At 45.3% G+C, this 15,151-nt stretch overlaps 2 protein-coding genes across 4 annotated transcripts; one reads left to right on the forward strand and one right to left on the reverse strand.

Annotated features, from left to right (window-relative positions):
• Window positions 1–848: 848 nt before the first annotated feature.
• Window positions 849–8,768, reverse strand: LOC114439135 (uncharacterized). Of its 2 annotated transcripts, none has more exons than XM_028410925.1 (9): window positions 8,034–8,768; window positions 6,731–6,955; window positions 5,929–6,087; window positions 4,418–4,483; window positions 3,205–4,332; window positions 3,007–3,126; window positions 2,365–2,411; window positions 1,112–2,282; window positions 849–1,028 (listed from the first exon to the last, which is right to left on the reverse strand). In XM_028410925.1, the coding sequence occupies exons 1-9, from the start codon at window positions 8,631–8,633 to the stop codon at window positions 876–878; spliced, it is 3,669 nt and encodes a 1,222-aa protein (XP_028266726.1). In that variant the 5' UTR covers window positions 8,634–8,768; the 3' UTR covers window positions 849–875. The 2 variants fall into 2 exon arrangements, with proteins under 2 accessions (XP_028266726.1, XP_028266725.1); XM_028410924.1 differs by having other exon boundaries at window positions 2,365–2,414.
• A 583-nt stretch (window positions 8,769–9,351) lies between these two features.
• LOC114439140 (oxysterol-binding protein-related protein 2-like) lies at window positions 9,352–15,140 on the forward strand. Of its 2 annotated transcripts, none has more exons than XM_028410936.1 (14): window positions 9,352–9,448; window positions 9,849–9,886; window positions 9,990–10,101; window positions 10,760–10,835; window positions 11,146–11,280; window positions 11,495–11,592; window positions 11,677–11,859; window positions 11,944–12,051; window positions 12,137–12,226; window positions 12,312–12,438; window positions 12,880–12,999; window positions 13,110–13,233; window positions 13,320–13,410; window positions 13,529–13,631. In XM_028410936.1, exons 2-14 carry the CDS (start codon window positions 9,850–9,852, stop codon window positions 13,629–13,631), a joined length of 1,404 nt encoding a protein of 467 aa, XP_028266737.1. In that variant the 5' UTR covers window positions 9,352–9,448; window position 9,849. The 2 variants fall into 2 exon arrangements, with proteins under 2 accessions (XP_028266737.1, XP_028266736.1); XM_028410935.1 differs by having other exon boundaries at window positions 9,358–9,448; window positions 9,741–9,886; window positions 13,529–15,140.
• The last annotated feature ends 11 nt before the right edge of the window (window positions 15,141–15,151 follow it).

The raw sequence follows: 15,151 nt of genomic DNA on the forward strand, positions 1-15,151 counted from the left end.
AAACCGCAAGAAAACTGAGTCCATTTTAACTCATTTCTGTTCTGTTTACGCGACTTCTGTTCCCTCAACTTGTCTAAAACAGCAGCACTTCCGCCTCTGGAAGAGTTTGGCACCAACGAGTGTCAACAAAGAAGGAGCTCGGCTGATGGAAACAGCAGATTTGCGATTACAGCGCCCCCATAGGTGGGGCGTGGTACTGCAGTTAAGCCGGATTTACACAAGGGTAGTAGAGCGCCGCTCCCGTACCGGTTTTATTTTGGCGCTGTGTCAATTTACACCAAACTCAATGAGCAGACAGGAAGTCAGGCACCAGCACACCACAGTTTCCCGCAGATTTTCAAAATAAAACGCTGCAGACAAGAACTCTTTCTGAATCGCAACAGGCAGAGAAACACACCACAACAGCCATGTATGAGGGGGGATTTATTTTGGAAGCAGAGAAACAGCATTTTATGATATAACAGCAACTGGTTTCAGAGTGTACCGGTGAGAAACTGCCCTGTACGTGAGTTTTATCCCATCCTGACAGGTGAGGAAATCCTATTAACTACTTAGCAGGTACTTTTTTTGAGCATGTGATGCAATGTGCAGCAGCCCTGCACTGGAGGAGCTGGTTCCTGCAGAGTCAACAACTTTCTAAAGTCAGTGGTGTGAACCGTAAATCAAAGACCCAAAATAAGATCACATTTAAGTGCAGGGCTGTTTATTGATGTTAGTTTCTACAAAACAGACAGTACAAAAATCAGAAATAAGGATTACGAACTTGTTTTTAATTGCACCAAAAGAAATCTATCCACACGCTCTCCTAAACGTTTCACTTTAAGCTGCATTTCCATTTAAAGGTTACATGTTAAAAGCGCCATTTCTCCTCCCGTTCAGCAGTTGGAGTCTGCAGCAACGCTCACTGGAGGAGAGTATCTGTGCCGCTGGAGTTTGCTCGGGTTGGACATTTGTCTCTGGGTGGAGCGAGATGAACGAGCAAAGCAGAAGGTCAACGTGCTGCTGGAGCTGCAGTCGTAGTTTCCGTCCTGGTAACAAAAATAAGTCAAATGAAACAGTTATCAGATGAAGAAATCAATAATCAGCATTTTTGAGATGGATTTCCACTGACCTCGGCTGCGACGGTGCTCAGGCTGTGTCTGACGCTCTGGTTCAGGCTCCTCCCCTTCTCCTCTCTCTGGGCTCGGCTCCCCTCCTCTCTCTGCTTCATGAACCTCTGGTTGACAATCCTGGTCACGCTGTCGTTCCTGTGCAGCGGGGCAGCTGGAGGCCTTGTTGGAACTCGTTCGAGGTTCTTCAGGCCAGTCTTTGTCTTCTGCCCTGATCCCGGTACAGGTTTATCTGCCCGGCCGCTCACCCGGCGTAGGAACTCTGTCACCAGGCCATACCGGTTGGGGCCGGCAGACTTGCTGGGTGGTTTGGGGCTGCTCAAAGCGCTGTGTCCTCCACCTGCTCTGGGACTGTTTTGTCGAGTCCATGTGAGACCAGTGTGGCTTTGGTGGGACATGTTCCACAGGGCTCGATCTCTAGAGGTGGAGGAGCTAAGATTGGTGGATGAAGAGGGAGAGGAAGCACCAGATGCAGAGTGTCTCCGGTAGAGCTTAGGGGAGGAGGTGGAGGGTCTGGTCCTCTCAGCTCGACCTGCTATCCCATCCAAAGAGGTGGAGATGTGGTGAGAGCGAGCAGAGACCAGGGTGGAGGTCAGGACCCGAGAAGGGCTGTTTCTGACGGTGACTGACCCCTGAGTACCATCTGTCTGCTGACCAACACTCACCATCTGTGGTTTCATGTGTGTCTGAGTACCTGAGCAGACCACGTCAACCCACCGGCCCACTAATCTCCCCATCTTCTCCTGTGAACTGCTGTGAGCAGACTGCCTCCAGCTGGCAGTCATCTCCTTCATGTCGTCGCTCAAGTTAGCAGATGAGCCCAGACAGAGTGGAGAGAAGGAGGTTGGCGGCGTGCACCAGGGAGAAGAGACAGATTCTCTGTCTGCAACGGGGCTTTGCATCGGCTGAGCCAGCTGGACTCTGCGGGACGACGGGGGACTGTAGTAGATGCGGAAGGCCGACTTCTCCGGGGCAGTGTGGCTTCTCTCCATGGACATCTGCTCAAAGTCAATATCAGGAAAGTTAAGCGGCATGATTAGATGGTCCCACGTCTTAACAGGGTCCTCTCGGTCCAGCTGGGCGGCTTCCTGGCTCAGATAGCACCAGTTCTTCCTTTTGGGGCAGTGTGGAGGAAGCTGGCGTCTGAATCTTTTTTCCGTTGAGCTGCAGGTTCTGTGGAAACAGCAGGAGATAAATGAGCAGAGCTGCAGTGAAAGCTGAGACAAAGGATGAGACAAATGTGGGAAACACTCACTTGTCAGCTTCACTGTGTCGTCCATCAGAAAATACATCACCGACAGCCTGCTGAACAGAAACAAGTCAAATTCCTTCAAAGAGTCCTTTGATCAGAGAATGTTCAAAGAGGCCTCATTGTTGCCAAAACACAATATAATCCTCTGCATGCATGCAAAGATGCTGCAAAACATCAAGATACTTTTTCTGCATGTCCCCCTGCAGCCTCACAAAGCTGCTGGCATGCCTATTTTTTTTTTATCAAGGCAAACTAATGTCCCTCTGAGGAGAGGAGGGATTACAGTGTCAACAGAGTAAGAGGGACACGACCACAGACATAAATAACTGGCCCATTTTTTAAACATTTTCAAGGAGGTAGAAACTGTAATTCTAATGAAGAGAAACAAACTGTCTGGACCACGCTGAGAATCAGTTGAGTGCGTTCATGCAGTGCATTTCATCATGTCTGTCCTGTTTGGCTGCAGCTCCTACAAGAGATTAGCCTAAATACTTTGGCATGAGTCTTTTCATGATGCCTGTTGAACTGAGTGTCAGAGGGACGCGTAGCCAGGGAGACGGATCATCAGCAGGACTTCCCGCTGTATCACACAGCCTCACACACAGCGGGGGGGACACTTGCTTGCAGCGTAAACACCACCCTTACCTCAGCTGCCTTGCCCGAAGTGCCCTTAGCCTGGCTGTCAAATTCAATCAACTCGTCCCGAAGCTCTGCACCGAGGTCCTGCAGCAGCCCTTGCAGCATGGACACGATTGTGTCTTTACCCTAAATTAAAGAATCCAAATGTTTACATGTTCAAGCACAAGTACAGCTTATTAATAACAGCCACATCTTCAGATGTACCTGCTTTCCCTCCAGGTCAGGACCTTTAACTTGACACCACTGATGAAGAATCCAGAGAATCTGCAAAGAACGGCGCATTTTTGGGTCCCTGCAACTGTCTGCAAGGTCCCAGCGGAGGGAAGGAGTCTGTCCCGTTTGTTCGGCTCTCTGCTTCACCTCTGTAGTGCGCAGGTCTTCTACACACTCCTGCTTACTCTGCGACTCTGTTACGTTGCCATGATTTGCAGAGGAGAGAGTGTAGGGGGTTTTACACACATCTTCTGCTGTTAGAAGTGTCTCCACCCTCCCGATGAAAGCCAGCAGCATGGCCTGCAGAAGCTCCAAAGCCTCGTTCAAAGACCCTGATGAGAAAGCCCGCTGCACCTTACCGTTAGAGTCCACACCCATGGGACAGGTGAAAGCACATGGGGCAGAAGAAATGTGGCCATTTTTGGGTGGTGTCATCAGCAGCTGCAGGGCTGAACTCAAAATGCAGGAATGGTCTCTAAGAGCCAGAACAGCATCATAGTCTTTCACTGTCATCCCTTTGAGTCCTCTGTCCAGTCTTTTGTTGTCATCACTCTCAGGACTGTCTGAAGGGTCCCACTCTCCACCTACAGGACCTTCTCGAGTGATGTTACAAGGAGTAATCATCCCTTCGGTCACTTCAGCTTTTCCTTTTTCTGCCTCCTCCTCCTGACCCTGCTCGTACACTGAGGGTCCCACCTTCACACTCTTCTCATTCCTCTCTCTGTTCTTCACTGACAGATTTTCCTCCAAAACGTCCTGATTCTCTTCATCCTCCTCTGCCCCTCCTCCTCCTCCGATTTTCTCTCTTAGGTCGCTCATTTCTGCTCGTAGCCCTCGGTTCTCCACCTCCAGTTCAACGATGCGCCGGCTCAGAAGTGTGGCCTCCTCTTCCACTAGTTTCAAATGAACTTTGACCTCTGCCTCCCTGGCATGGGCGGAGTTTTGTTTCTTGCCTTCAGGTGATTGGGTGGCATCTACATCGCCGTAGGCGGAGCGGTATTTGGCCAGCTCCTCGCGCATGGCCTCACTCTCTGACACCAACTTGGAGAGCTTCTTGCACATGAGAGCTAATTCCTCTTTGGCAAAGTGAAGTTGGCACTTGAGATCGGCACTGTCATCCTTTGAACAAACGGAAAGTAACAATTACATGAAATAACTCTGAGATGCATGAAGAAACCAGACAGGAAGTAGAAATATATCAAACCTCAATCTGTTGAGAGAGCCTCTTCTCTGCTTTACTGGATCTGATGCTTTTCTTCTTTAAAGTGCTCTGAGGAAGAAAAACAACAATACTTCAAGATTATCATAAAAACATAAATAAGTATATTCCCCTATTGATAAGCTAATCTGTTAAATACATATCTCTGTGCAGAGGTGTTTCTTCCCTTCTATGCATGAGTCAGTTTATTTGTGAGTCTGAGTATGACAGGAATGTAAGCTTCTGTCTGGCAGCACTGTCTCCCTCTTAAACACTAGACAGGATCTCACTGTGTTAATAATAGGATTCTTATAGTCAGGCTCCAAGGTGCCAACAGTGGGTGGGATACAGTGTGTTCAAACTCAGACTCTTTAGGTGCTGTGACATGAAATGTGATATTTTTCCATTTCTTCACCTGAACAATGGCTTAAATCAGTGTTACAGCTTCTAGTATTGTTCGTGTGTGTGCGGCTCTGCTCCGACCGGGCAGTGTTGTGTTTCTGCCGACAAACGGGGTCACAGTGAGTGACAACAGTAGCAGTGCAGGTCTCAGATATGTTCCTCCTCCTTCATATCTCTCTGCTCTGTGTTTTTGTGGTCCTAGATTAGGTAATCTAAGTGGATTTCCTTGTTGGGATCAAAAGAGACTAGCAGCTGCCTCAGCTGAGTGGACCAGACTGAGCTCACGCCAAAGCACCGAATCCTGGATTAAACCGAACACGTGTCACCAGAGTGCACGTTGGTTTACACCGGAGGCAGGAGGGGCTCGCAGGAATGAAAGGTGGACTGGATCCTCGGTCAGTGTGGGCGAGAAGTAGATACCATCTGATATAACTACGTTCAGTGATGGTTGTAGGTCAGTGTGTTGGCGCACCAGCACCCGCCTTTTGAATGCCATAATACGCTCTGATCCAGATTTAGCCTAGCTTAATACAAGCAGAAAGACAGAAAGCGAGAGTCTATTTTTGTAATCTCTCGCACCCTCTCTGCTTTTTTTTCCCCTGTCCTCCATCAGCTGTGCTTCGAGTTCAGGCTTCAGCATACCAGGCTGCTTCACCCAGCCCTGGCACCAGGCAGCTGCCGGCCGAGCCCTCCTCTTGTATCATTGATCCGCACCAGGGTCATGTGTCACCTGACATCAGGGTGACAGAGGGATGAGGGGGACAGCTGCCTGGATGGTTGCAGCTGTGTGTGTGAGTGTGGACGGAGGGGTGCAGACCGCAGAGATGGAGGTTTAGGAAGGGGGGTTAGTTTTTCTTTCAGTCTATCAAAGTTTATTCTCTCTTTTCTTTTATAGTATCTGAAGCTTTTACAAGCAGTGAATTCAGCTTGACAAGCCCATCAACTTGTTTATGGGTAGTTGGCAGATTTTTATTCATCGTATTCTTATAATTGACCTCCCAGGTCACATCAACTAGTCAATACTGAGGGTTTACAGTGACCTTTCTTCTGAAGAAGGCGTCTGATTGGTTGAGTTTAGCTCACAGCAGATTTGCCTCAGTATAAAAAATGTTCACCTCTCTGGCTTTCTCCACCTCTGTGTGTAGAACCTGTTTGGCCACTTCCAGTTCCTGCGTCTTTTCACGCAGAGCCTCGTTTTCCCACTCCAACTGGGAATTCTTCTTGCGCACTGCCTCCAGCTCGTTGTACAGGCGGAGGGACACACTCTTTGCAACCTATGAACAGATTTTAAAAAAAAAAACTGATTATCATCACTCCAGCAAGGAAAGATGCTGTAAATAGAGTCTGGTTTTCGTCATGAACAGCGTTCTTGCTGCAGTTGGTTTGGATAAAGCTGAGAGAATTTACAGGGGAAGACTTGTGACAGGAATTCACCATATGAGTGTGTGTGTGTGTGTGTGTGTGACAGTGAGGCTGTCAGGAATCCTACACCACACACACACACACACAGGCCTGCTTCAGAGGATCTGGCTGCCACAGTTCGACACCAGTGTTTGAGCTGCCCTGGTTCTGAATCTCTGCTTTTATGTTTCAGAACAGCTCACCACATAATTACACTACAGCCTGACAAAAATATAAACAGGATGCATGATGAAGACATTTCAGCCTAATGAAACTTTTTTGGCGCATGAGAACAGCAGGGAGCACTTTACAGCACGGCAAACAGCCGTGACTCAGACAGCAGTCGACTGATTACACTGCTCTGGTTTGTATGAACAAGACGATCAGAATTTAACGACAGGAGCTGTGTGGCTCTGGAGCTTTTGTTCATTTTAACATCAGCAACAGTGACTGGAATAACAATGATTCAGCCAGATTTCTCAGAACAACCTTGTTGTGTTATATCAAAGTTCTGACCCTGATGTCGTGTTCCAGGCTCCGGACCAGCTCCCCGTCCACCTGTCCAGTCTGGGCCACCCGGATGCTGCGACGCTCGGCCTTGCGGAGGCGGTACTGCAGGATGCGGCAGGTCTTGTTGGCCTGCTCCAGCTGCAGCCTCAGCTCCTGCAGCTGGTAAACCTCCTCCTCCTGGAACATGTCACGCATTTCCAGCATCTCACAACGAAGCCCCTCCAACTCATCCTGGGACGGATGACACAGAAATGTTAACAATAATACCATGATGATGCCTTGAAATAATACATATTCCTTTAACTTAAGCTGACATATTTTACAGAAATTGCTTCTTGCTGTCTTCCTCAGAGAATGTGAGCTTCAGGCACAACAGAAACACACACATCCTAAACCTGGACAAACACAAAATATAAAAGTTTGAATCTATTGTGTGAGAATCTATTCAGAGAGCTACCAGCCTTGTCTCCAACAATCACCGTGAACAATGGTTTGTACAAAAAAGGAGAAACACACAGGTCAGGTTGTGAGCTGCAGATATATGAAAAGAGGGTTAGGGCCAGTTCTTAAAGCAGATGATGTTACAACCTTCAGGTGTGGCGTTTGTAATATGTAATATGTGTATGTTTGTAATAATATGTAATTTCATATTTTGACAGGCTCATATTGCAACAGTTTTATGACTAATTATTACATTAAATACACAACACAGTTTACTCAGCAACAGGGAATCAAAAAGCTTATTGTTCCACTGGAGGAGGTGGGCCTCGGCAAAGTATCCAGTTGCATTATGGGTAATGTATTACACAGAGTTTTTTTTTAGTTTGACCCATATTCAGGAACAAAACTTCAGTTTCTAGTGACACAACCTCATAGCAAACCAACTCTTTGACTCTTTTAACTGCAAACAAAAGACGCTACAAAGACACTGACCTCAGTCCCCTTGGTGCAGAGAGAAGTTTCAGATGATTTACCAATAAAAATGATCAATATTTTATCAAATCTGAGTCAGATTTCGTTTTTAAATATCTTGTTAAATGTGCCAGAGACGTAAGTCCGCGGTGACTTTTGACTCGTGCATGACTTTCTCCTCACTTGTCCTGCTGTCACTAATGAAGACTGACAGGGCCTAAGAAAATCCGCTCTGCTCCTGAGAATCTGATACACACTGCCTACACACAGGAGAGCTCATAAATAAGCAAAAGCAGCACATCTATGGAGTTTTAACTCGTTCTACCCGGATATCATGCAAAGCAAATTAAATGAGCCCAGCAGCCAGATTTAATTTAATTTAATAGATTCAGCTTACTTTCAAATATTCGTTCTCTGATCTCAGGTCTTCCACTTCCCGAGCAAGATCCTCGGTTGTCGCCCCCATCATGAGATCCATAAACGCCCCCGAGGAGTGAAACAACCCGAGTCCCCCTCCAGGTGCATCCGGCTGGAGCGCGCAGGTATCCGTCCCTGCGCTCTGGTCGCAGGTCCCCTCGCTGTCCGGGCTCACATAAGCTTTGCCGTCTATCCAGCTTAATTCATTGTCCTGCTTGTTGCCCTCTGAGGGGCAGTCGGATATTTCTGAGCTGCTGTCTGAGGAGGAGAGTTTCCCAGACAGGCAGCCGGAGTCTTTGCTCAGGTCCTCCGAAGCGTTGCTGGCGTCTGACAGCTTCCTCTGCGCGCCCGGGCTCCTCTGGCTCTCCGCGCCGGCACTTGATGACACTTTTCCGGCTCGTTTTCCCTGCAGCTGCCCCGCAGTCTTCATCTCCGGCACGGATTCACACTGCATGTCCTTGGAAGACGAAACACTTTGTGCTTCTTTAGAGGTCAGATCTTTTTTCTTCTTCTGCTGCTGGTGCGTCCTGGGTTGCCTCAGGAGCGCAGTCTTTGCGCTCTTTTCTCCGTCTCTGTTCATCTCTGCTGCTTTTGTCTTTCTCTTCTGATCCCAAGCGGCCCTTTAACTGAGAGTATCATGATATTTGCACAGCTGTCATGAAAACACATCCACAGCTCACTGACTGAAGAGGTCTGTCAGGCTGCTCTTCATCCTGAAGACTGAAACTTTGGCACACACAGTGAACACTGTTACAGCGACGCAGATTAACACGTACTTCCGGTCACTGTGTACAAAATAAAACCATTTCAAGTTTGGTTTAAAAAAAAATCTGATCTCAAACCAAACATCTTGCACAAATAAGCAACTGATAAGAGACCAAATTTCTGCTAATAGCAATACAATGTTTCCAGTCTTTGCAAGCTTTTATTTTGATGCACACATTCTTTCCGGTTTCACTGTTGTTCAATTGATGCGGCTGATGCTTCGACCCACATCCTCCACTTTCTCCTTTGGAAATCTGTGTGTGTGGTGTGGACTAAAGTCACTTGTATGTCATTGAAGCTATTGAAATTCAGCCTAGTTTACAAAGTATTTTGTTTTATTTGTTTTGTTATTTTTTAAATTTAAGTTAAATTTGGGTAGATACTTCTATTAGTTCCAGCCTGAAGTTGCCTTTTTAATGTCACATTACTAAACGCGTGTTGAAAATAGCTGCTGGACTGCACATCTGCTCTTTGCCTACTATTTCTAGACTCGCTCCTGGCTGCATTCTGATTGGCTGGCACTTGCTGTCAATCACGGTGTCCTTGCCGCCCACTTCCGCCCAGCTTCAGAGACACTACACTGTCCGATTGTTTATGTTACCAGAGCATCAAATTGACCTAAATTCACAGGTATACTTGATCAAAATGTTTTTAACTGTCTGTGTCCGCGTCGGTGTTGGTGTGTCAGAGACTGTGTTGGTGTCGTTAGCTAATCTCTGCTTCACTTGACCATTTAATCACTGCAGCATTGATGCTAGCGGCTAGTTAGCTAGCCAGAAAGCTAATTGATAGCTGAGATTCTGAGGAGCAGAGCGTCTAACAAGCTGTTATTGTTAAAGACACGATATGCATTGAATATTGTTTGGCTTCGATGACCACTGGCAGCCGCCATGCTTGATGTAACGAGCTGTCCGCGTTGCAGGTTGCGCGCTTGGCTGTCTGTGATGCTTGGAGAGAGGCTGGGCTGCAGAGACAGGCCGATGGTGGAAACATGACTTCTGAGTAACGTGTAGTTACTTTCTCTGCTCAGTATGAACAGCGAGGAGGAGTTTTACGACGCAGAGACAGGTGAGACAGACACGCACTGTTAATGATGCACACTTCTTGTGTTCAAATCGATGAAGGTGTCTTTTACTACATGTGTCCTACGCCCTCCTATCATCTTCATCAGGGCTGGAGTCAGATGATTCCTGTGAGGTCAGTTATAAAGATGCTGTGGTGTTTGACAGCAAGCATGTGGCTGAGGGCAGCTCCACCCAGGAGAATGGAGTGTGGCAGCGCAGGTGAGGAATGATGTGTGTAGTTAACAATGTGATTGATACATTGACCCCAAAGGACAAGAGTTAAAACAGCTCTGCTTTCCTAACATGCATGTGCACCATAACTCTTTGGCTGACTGTGCAGACAGTTGGAAATCAATAATAATAATACAGATATTGATCGGCACACCCAGTGAAGGTGGTCTTTCTTACACAGTGAAGATGACACACGACCTGGAAGGCTGGTCACAATCTCTGCTCAGGGGCAAAAAAATAATGCATCATATGATCTTGACAGATTGACAAGTCAGGAAAGTGTCCATACAGATATATAACAGACTCTAGGGGACCAAGGTGACAGGTTGCTGGGTCCTAAAACTTTTGTTTTGCCTGATGAGAACCAGGTTTTACCCACTGGACAGTGGAACCTGAAGCCAAAGCACATTCAAAAACAGCACGAGCACGGCCCTAAGTATGACGTGTTCATGTATGTACTGTATGTATGTGTGCATGCATGTTATAACATGACCACATTTGCTGGCGAGTGAAGGGTCTGAATTGTGCATTCCCCGTCAGTAAAGCACATTTTTGCTTTCTGCTCTTTGCAGCTTTTGTAGCGAGTCACAAACGGCTTTGTTTGTTTTTTGTTTTTTTAATCTCACTCAATCCACATGTCTTCCAGGAAAACCCTGCCTGCAGAAATGATCTCCAGAAACAATTTCAGTGTGTGGAGCATACTGAAGAAATGCATCGGCATGGTGAGTCCTACCTGCTTTATAACAGAATAAATAGAAGAGAATCTACTGTGCTGAGCTGACATTCTGTTCAGCTTCTGTCGATTTAATCTACATGTATGGTTTCGCTCCAAACGAGCTGTAGTCTGTGTTTTCTTTTGCTTTTTTTAAATAATTAAATATCTTACATAACTCTCTTTCATCCCTTTTCTACAAGCTCAGTCGTGACTGAACTGGTCTCTGTGAACATTTTTAATATTGAGGTTTTGTTTAAAAAGTGCTTTGTTGTTGTGATTGATTTGTTTTTTTGTTTTTTTCTGGTGTCACATTACAGGAGCTGTCCAAAATAGCGATGCCGGTCGAGTTTAATGAGCCGCTGAGCTTTCTCCAGAGAATGTCTGAGTACATGGAACACACTCACCTCATCCACAAAGCCTGCAGTCTATCAGACTCAATAGACAGAATGCAGGTAGTGAGAAACACACAGTTTAGTGGATGTTTTTTTTATTTTTCTATTATCCTTGTACTAAACATGGATTGAACACATCTTCTGATTTATTGAATTTTTTTGTCTTTTCATGAATATTTTTGGTCACTAAAGTGTCAGAATATGCCAATATGGTGCAAACAAATCTTGTAGTTGTTATAGTTCTGCTCTGGTTCACTTCACATTTCTGTGACAGGTTGTTGCTGCATTCGCTGTTTCAGCTGTAGCATCTCAATGGGAACGAACTGGAAAGCCATTTAATCCTTTGCTGGGGGAGACATATGAACTCACCAGGTACTGAAGACCACAGGTTTAAAATGTAGTTATGTCATTGTTAAAATTCTTAATAAGATCTTTTCAAACGTTATTTCGTTAAAGAGAGGACGAGGGGTACAGGTTGATTGCGGAACAGGTGAGCCACCACCCTCCCATCAGTGCCTTCCATGCCCAGTCTCTGAAGCAGGAATTTGAGTTTCATGGTTCCATCTACCCAAAACTCAAGTTCTGGGGCAAAAGTGTTGAGGCTGAGCCAAAAGGCACCATGACACTGGAGTTACTAAAGTGAGTATCTGTCAGTTATTAGTGTAACTCTCTGTCTGCAAATGTCTGGCAATTTAAATGCTTTTATTACATTTTTAATTACAGACATAAAGAAGCATATACATGGATGAATCCGATGTGCTGTGTACATAACATCATCTTGGGAAAACTCTGGATTGAACAATATGGAACTGTTGAGATAGTCAACCACAGGTAGGAATTAAATACTTTAATTTAATTTGTAAACTCTGGATCTGTAATTATTGATCACATTTTCCTGTTCCGGTTACTTCCTCAGCACTGGAGAGAAGTGTGTGTTGCACTTCAAACCATGTGGGATGTTTGGAAAGGAGTTGCACAAAGTAGAAGGTCATATCCAAGATAAAAGGTATGAGCACAGACCTGTACAGAGCTCATCAGTTAAACAGGTTGTGATTGATTTTCTCTGAATGGAATTGCTGTTGTTGACGCAGTAAGAAGAAGCGACGAGTGATCTATGGAAAGTGGACAGAATGCATTTACAGCGTGGACCCGAAGGTTTACGATGCTTATAAGAAGGCCGACAAGAAAGCCAGCAGCGACTCTAAAAAGCTGAAACAGGTGAGAAACCCCTCAGGAAGTTCAGCTTTGAACATAATGCCGCTTAGAGTTTGCTCTCACGTTTGTCTTTGGTGTTTTTATATGTGACTTTTAAACATCACTGTGAAATTGTTTTCTCAATCAGTATCTTTTCCTTTCACTATAACATGCAGTGGCTTTAGTAGAAGGTAAGGTAAAAGTGAATTTGATATCTGTAGTGTGCTACTGCTGTTGTCTAGTTATGTTCCAAGTGCAGTGTATTATTAGATCATTGCCAGCACTAATCCATAATGTCTTGCAATGACATGCAGTGTTGCTTGAGAGACGTGTTCAATTTGTGGCAACTGTAGTTCTGTGGATCTCCTGTTTGCATATGAACTGTCTGTACTGTGAGCTCGAGCTCTTTGTCCCTGTCTGACGTTGTTTTTATTTATGGACGTGTGTATCTGTATGTGTGTGTAGGAACATAGCTGTGAAAGTGAGGATGCAGATGAGTTGCCAGATGTTCAGGAGACGGTGACTGTGATACCAGGAAGTGCCTTACTGTGGAGGATAACACCGCGGCCCGCTCACTCAGCACAGGTAAGTGTTTCACTAATTGATGTGTTGCTCAGTTCATATAGCCGTTTTCCATGTCTGCATGTACCCATAATGCATTGCACCTGAGCACCACCATCCTGTGCTCTGTGTAGATGTATAACTTCACCAGCTTTGCCATGACACTAAACGAGCTGGAGCCCGGCATGGAGAGACTACTGGCACCCACTGACTGCCGACTGAGACCCGACATCAGAGCCATGGAAAATGGAGACATGGGTACAAACGACACGCACATAAACAAGATGGCAGCGACTTTTGTACAAGCTTAGGAACTGAACATGACTTTCTTTTCTTTTTTATAGACTCAGCAAGTACAGAGAAAGAGCGGCTAGAGGAGAAACAGAGAGCGGCACGCAGAGAGCGCTCAAAGGATGAAGAGGAGTGGTCAACCAGGTGAGTGTGAGGCTTTTCAGGTGTATTTTCACCAGCTTGTAGCTACTTATCAGCTGTATCTTAATTAAGCAGAAAACATTCAAAGTCATTACAAACTCGTTTATTTTTGTCTCCTCAGGTGGTTCCAGCAGGGAACGAACCCCCACACAGGTGCTGAGGACTGGCTGTACACAGGTGGATACTTTGACAGGAATCACAGTGACTGTCCCAGCATTTATTGACACAGGAGGCGCTCAGTGTAAAGATCTTCTCTCTGATAGGATAATTCTCTTTAAGATTTGTGACTTTGTGACGGCCAGACGCTGGCTGGTACTGTGTCTTTGTTAGAATCAATGATATTTATCAGATTATCTGCAACTGACTGTGAACAAAGTGTAATATTAAGAAGGAATTTTAGAGTTTACTTACTGTAAATGTTGACATTTTCATCTTTATATGCCCTAAACATGTACGTTACTCACAGCTGGAGGGAATGATCTCTGGAGCGGTGAAGCAGCTGCTGTAAGACACAAAGGACATATTTTCAGTTTTAATCTCACCTGTAGACACTCCACACACTTCTGTCATGTTGCATTTAAATATCAGGGGTTATTTAAACACATCTGCTCCTTTTTATATAACCAGCTGGAAAATTAGATGTCTATTTTAGTTAGCACTAAAACATGCCTAAAAATCTCACAAGTGTTTCTGTGAATAGAGACTTACAGTAGAACTGAAAAGCTGCTTATAACCTTGTTTACTGCCACAGTAAACACATTGCTGGTACATTATATTGTTGTCTGCTGTAACATAGATCATTTGTATAATATTTGGTGCATGCATGGTCACCACAATGATTATATACACAAGTTAAAGCCATAAAACCTATTCTGCACTGAGTATAAACACATTCACGATTAAAAAAAAACAACAACTTTGGTTACAGCAGGAGCACAGCAGAGGAAAGGCTCAAACCAAGCATCAGTCTCTTTGCCTTGTGAAACACGAGGCATTGGAATAATGTGATCACCTGTCACAGGCCACACAAACAAATAATAGTTTGTCACTGTTGTTACCCAGGTCATTGCACCTATGTTTATAATAGACTGCAACAAATTCATAGCAAAGAACAAAATGGTGATTTAAGAATCATTGTGAGAAGGAGCGTGCCGCAGTCTGAGAACATCTGTGTCGCTGAATTTTACTTCCTGAGGGTCGTTTGTTCGTAAACATGGACAACGTTTAACTCCACCGGTCAGAGCTGTGTGTTCAGGCACAGTAACCTATGCAAACTGATCCATCCAGTCTGCCCTCCTGAAATGTGAAAAATGAAAACAGCTCCTGCTTAGCCCGTAGCCTGTGTGTGTGTGTGTGTGTGTGTGTGCGCTTGAAACGCCACAGAGGCAGCAGTTAATGAATGTTGTGTGCTGAGAATAAACACTTACATACAGCTGCATTTTATCTGTTTCCAAGCACTAACGTTGCATTAAAGTGCACATGTTAAATGCTCACAGTCCTATGCACATACATGTACAGTGATAAACCCTCCAACATGTCTTACCTTTACTCTGAACTCAAAGCACTTTGTGACTCCTGCAGCCGCTCAGGGCTGCAGGTTCGATCTGTCGTCTCATTTCTCCGTCTCATCCCTCTGAAAATGTTTACACTCCATGTTTCCCCATTCAAACTGTTACTCGTACACAACTATATGCATACAAAGCATATTTAAGAAATAAATTATGGACTACAAATTACGCCTGTT

This window comes from Parambassis ranga, chromosome 7, assembly GCF_900634625.1.
Source record: "Parambassis ranga chromosome 7, fParRan2.1, whole genome shotgun sequence".
Classification (NCBI taxonomy): Eukaryota; Metazoa; Chordata; class Actinopteri; family Ambassidae; genus Parambassis; species Parambassis ranga.